At 31.8% G+C, this 5,172-nt stretch overlaps 1 protein-coding gene across 2 annotated transcripts; it reads left to right on the forward strand.

Annotated features, from left to right (window-relative positions):
• Window positions 1-722: 722 nt before the first annotated feature.
• Window positions 723-3,608, forward strand: LOC120090119 (cytochrome b-c1 complex subunit 9-like). Of its 2 annotated transcripts, XM_039047631.1 has the most exons (4): window positions 723-981; window positions 1,502-1,520; window positions 1,681-1,728; window positions 3,038-3,608. In XM_039047631.1, exons 1-4 carry the CDS (start codon window positions 862-864, stop codon window positions 3,103-3,105), a joined length of 255 nt encoding a protein of 84 aa, XP_038903559.1. In that variant the 5' UTR covers window positions 723-861; the 3' UTR covers window positions 3,106-3,608. The 2 variants fall into 2 exon arrangements, with proteins under 2 accessions (XP_038903559.1, XP_038903560.1); XM_039047632.1 differs by lacking the exon at window positions 1,502-1,520 and having other exon boundaries at window positions 743-981; window positions 3,038-3,338.
• The last annotated feature ends 1,564 nt before the right edge of the window (window positions 3,609-5,172 follow it).

Raw genomic sequence — 5,172 nt, forward strand, 5'->3', positions numbered from 1 at the left:
TTAATCGTTAGCCTTCAACTTAAATATTACAATATATACGTCTTAAAAGTAAGAAAGTGTTGACATCTCTATACTAAAAGTACATTAAAATATGAAAAAAATATGATGAAAATTAGGAAAAGACTCGTTGGTAAAAATTATAGTTTTTTTTAACAATGTATACATAATTCTCAGTATATATAAATATATTTTGTGAGTTATAAACTCACAACATCATGAGGGAAAATTATTTCAAATGGTAAAACTGTTAAAAATATTTACAAGATATAACAAAATTTTAGAACTATCAATGATAGACGCTGATAGATTTCTATCCGTGTCTATCATTGATAGTTCTAAAATTTTGTTATATTTTATAAGTATTTTGATTTATTTTTCTATATTTAAAAACAACCTATATTTTAAGTTATAAATCATAATCATAATTCGCAATATTTTTTATATATACTGCGAATTATATATATATATAGTCGAGATCGGGGATAGGAACGTAGAAGGTAATTTTTATCTCCATTCTCATTTGGTCAATGGAGAGAAAATTCTCCATACTCCCTTCTCTATTTTCTGTCTAATCGAAAACTTTCGACCTCAAATGCTCGCTGATCCGATTCCTAGGAAAATTGACATCTCTATGTGCATGTCTACTAAACTAAAGCGGTTCATTTGGACGTTAAACGGTTATTTAACCCGAGTCGGGCCGACCGGTTCAAAGCGGTCAAGTTCCTTGCAGTTCGCTTTCGACAAATCAAGCAATTCCATCCCATCCCATTCTCGTCTTCTTCTCTCAACTAAAGGCGCGAGAAGTTTTTGCAAACCCTAACGCTTAGATCAGAAGAAGAACTCGCGAGAAACACATCGACAATGAATTCAACAGGTCGAAGAAGCGGAGGAGGCCTTCTCGAAGGTTTGTACAGAGTGATTATGCGCCGTAATTCTGTTTACGTCACCTTCATCATCGCCGGTGCATTTGCTGGAGAACGGGTAATGTTGTGGACCTCATGTTTTATACTAATTTATCTATGTTAGGTTTTTCTCTTTTCTTTTTGGTGGATTGTTGAATTGTTAATTTCGTTTTCCATGTTTGATCTGAAGATCTAGTTCTTGCAAATCACTTGATATTGATATTAAAATTCGTGGTCGTGTTTTCGCTGATTCACGAAAAAAAAACGCACAAAAAAGAGAGTAAACGGATTAAACTTGTTCGTCTGTGCCCTCTTGAGAGTTGAAGTAGGCGGAACTGTATTGAAATTTATGGTTTATCTGGCAGAGGAGAGAGTAGAGGATTCACATCTTTGTTCCATCATATCTTTTTGGGATTCATGTAATGGTTTCTAAAGTCTGCTGAACACGATTGATCGTATTGAATTTTGTTATGAGTGTATGCAGATTCTGAATCATGTAAAGTAACATAGTAGATCATATTTATGTATGGAAATGCGGAATTTGTACATTATTTGGTCTGCTTATCAGAGTAGTTCCATTTTTGCTCCAAATTTTACAGGATCAAGATAGTGGAAGTGGTAAGCAGAAAAAAGGAACATAAGAATGTTTCTTTCGTTGTTCTATGGACTGTTATGTGGTGGGCTTTGGTATATCAAATTGTAGTATGGGGCTTCTGAATTGCATGGCATTTGTGTGTGTGTGTGTTTAACCTCAATGCTTGGATTTCCATTGGTGCAGGCTGTGGATTATGGAGTTCACAAGCTCTGGGAGTACAACAATGTCGGGGTATGGAACTTAGCCCCATATATTACTTTTCTTTGTTTTCCTATGTACACATTTAAAATTTATTGATGGGCACGAACTCCACATAGACGATTGTTTTGGCTTTTCTTTTGTTCTCTATTGATCTAGAACATATGCTTGATGTTTTATTCTGGATGTTTTGGCTCCCATTTTTTGTTGTCAGCGTCAAATTATTTATCAGTTTCAGCTTCTATTTATGGTTACCGTGTTGAATATTATGGCATTGTAATTAGAACTGTTGCATTTTCTCGATCTCCATTGGTTATAGATTTCTATTTTGATTATCTAGGCTCTTGTTCTTTTTTTTTTTTTTTTTTGGGGGCCGGTTCTGAAATAAACGATCCGTTCTGATTTCTGCCAATAGCTCATTAACGTGTATAACGTACTTTTGTTTTTTTGAGAAAATAAGGAAAGAAAAACAAGTCCACAGAAGGAGGCCTCTCCTACGTGGTGGAACAGACTCCCATCCAAAAGATATTGATCATTCGATACCAATTGAAGATGGAAATAACAATAAAGTAGTATGTAGTATTTGTATCACTTTTTTTTTCTTTTGAAGGAGAAGCATTTGTATCTCATTTCTTTTGTTTTTTTAATCATTTTTTGTGCTCTTGGGTTTAGGAAAGTCTTATTTCTACTAAGTTAAGGCTGATTTGGAACTTTTGTAGGATAAATATAAACTCCGTCGTTTGTCTATTAAATGGTGTCATGGTTCATAAACAATTTGGTTTTAACCACTCAGACTTAAGTGGGCTGTCAATATTAAATAACGACAGTCACTAAAATCATTTTCCAAGTTGGTCTAAATCCAAAAAGTCTTCAATGAAGTGGACCTAAGCATCTCAATTAATTAAGATATTATATCATTGATCAAAAAGTCATAGATTTGAAGTCTCACTCTCACGTGCTGTTGAACTTAAACGGTTGCCTAAGTAGACAACATTTATGATTTTAATTCTTAGTTAAAAATGTTCTACATAGCCAATGGGTAAAATGGGAGAAAAGAACAAATCAAGGGTTCTTAAAAAACTGTTTTTTGAAACTAGGGATGCAATTTACATGCTAGACAACTTATGTGAATGTAAATTACAAGTAGTGCTGTTTTAATTTATTATTTTTTTCCTCGAATTAAATGATGCTCAATATTATTCGTCTTTATTCTATTACAATCCTGCTTTGGAAAAGATGTTTTACCTGCACAGAAATGCTACTAAACAATTCTTGTACTGAAGTAGCGTTCTTACTCATTTCCAACTCTATTCTGATGTATGATGATCTAATAATTATGCAGAAACGTTACGAGGACATTTCAGTTTTGGGGCAAAGACCGTCGGAAGAATGAATCTTTTAGCCACATAAAAAGCTACACAACCATGGATTCAAGAGGTAAAGAAACTGGTGGCTTAGGATGGTAAATGAGAATGTATTTCTTCTCACCATTGGTTTGGAAAGTTTGTGCTTCTTCATGAGATTCTAATCATAGTTTATTTGATTTAAGTTTGGAGTTACAAGTTCTTGTCTATTAGTATATTTTATTTGATTGATCTGATAATCGAGAATACAAGAAAAGCAAAATGTTGTTAGAGTGCTAATTATAAAGTTATTAGGGTATAGCAGTGAGCATAATGGTAATTACTGTTGGTTATAATTTATAGATAGTGGAAATTAGAGCTTAGATGGTTGAAAGATTTTTGGGAAATTAGTGGATTGTGGGAGGGAGATAATTCTGGTATTGTTGGATCTGCCTGAGCCATAGTTGAATTGGCCTAAAATATGTATTATCAATCTCAGAGGTTAGAGGATTGATCTCACACGAGAAAAAAAAAAAAACAAAAATACATTATTATTGTAATTTTTGATAACTTCAGTTTTGGAACGGAAGAGGAGGCTCTCAGAATTTTGCGTGAAGTAGTGGGGTTGTTTTGTCAGAGAGAAGAAAGAAGAGATCTGTTAGTTATAATTAGAATTACAACTTATACATTTAGTTCGGTTTTTTAGCATAAAACTAAAAGTCAGTTTGGATTGAAGTGTTTTTGAAAAATTCATTTTTATTTAAAGATTTTTTATAAAAATTAATTCAAATATACTTGAGAAGCTATTTGAAACAGTTGTCAAATACTCTAATTTATTTTAAAATAACTTATTTTTTAAATTAAACATTTGAAAATTTATTCCAAATACATCATAGGATCTATCAACACTTTAGGAGTATTTTGAAAAAAGATTTTTCTTTTTTCTTTTTACTTGTTAGACATAAATTTAAAAGTTCTAATAAGGATGATAGATGTATCCATCTCCATGCTTCCCCCCTCATTACTCACACTAAAAAATGAATTAAAATATTTCAAAAGAGAAATGAAAAGAATTTGTCACGTGACAAATTATGATTAGACAACTTAGTGAGATGTATATGTCAGGGTTGTAACTAAATATTTTTCTTTTAATAATCATCAACACTTTTTAGTTTGTGATTTTACTTTTTTATATATAAAAAAAAAAGTAAAATTATTCAAAACATGCCTAAACTTTATAATCAATTTTGTGTGACAAAATATTAAAAGTTTTTATTTTTACCAATAAATTTTGAAATTTTTTATACCTAAAGGGTTTTTTCATTAGAATGAAATGACAATTGACATATTGTCCGATGAGTAACAATGGAAAAGCATATTCTTAAAAAAAAAATTTGATAAATTAATTAATTAATTAAAGTGACATTATTTACAACATCATTTATGTCAATAATTATAATGGTACTTTTAAATGAAATAATAAAACAAAACCAAATTACGAAGATATAGTATTCTAACTACAAAGATATTGTTTCCTTAAAAAAAAAAAAAATAATAACGTACAAAGATATGGTAAAAGGAAAAGAAGAAGAATGGAGAGAGAAAAAAATACTCACGGATTATGCTTTTGATTATACTGTTTACTTTAGAGTTATGAGATTGTACAAGATTGAACTCGTGCAGATCTACTTATAAAACAACTTCTTCAACAGTTGATGGATCAAGAAGCTTCTCCCCTATTAGTGATAATAAGGTATCATAGAACAGCTTTTAAGTATTAAAGATAGAAAGAAGTGATGTTGTGCTCCCAAGTGACTTCAAAGATCTTCTTCTTATTCCATACTCTAGAACCAACCTTGCTGAGAGCCCTTTCAACTTTAGCTCTAGATCCAGGGCAAAAGGCCTTAAGTTGTCTAAAACCGACAACTCGACTCACGCCACAACACTCAATTAGTCGCGTTGGCACGTCACTCGACTCCTCGGTGAACTTCGGCGAGGGGAAGAAAAAGAAAAGCTGTAGATGGACATCAGATGATCAATGATATGAAGAAAATAAATAAACCATAACAAGCGACCTAATGAAATTGGGCCACGTGTTGTTTTGTAGAGACAATTTTCCTAAAAAACGAATATG

This window comes from Benincasa hispida, chromosome 11 (assembly GCF_009727055.1).
Source record: "Benincasa hispida cultivar B227 chromosome 11, ASM972705v1, whole genome shotgun sequence".
Classification (NCBI taxonomy): domain Eukaryota; kingdom Viridiplantae; phylum Streptophyta; class Magnoliopsida; order Cucurbitales; family Cucurbitaceae; genus Benincasa; species Benincasa hispida.

Coding starts and splice junctions, on each gene's coding strand:
- LOC120090119 (XM_039047631.1), top strand. CDS start 862: ATGAATTCAACAGGTCGAAGAAGCGGAGGAGGCCTTCTCGAAGGTTTG. Junction 1,729..3,037: donor GGGAGTACAACAATGTCGGG/GTATGGAACTTA, acceptor ATAATTATGCAG/AAACGTTACGAGGACATTTC.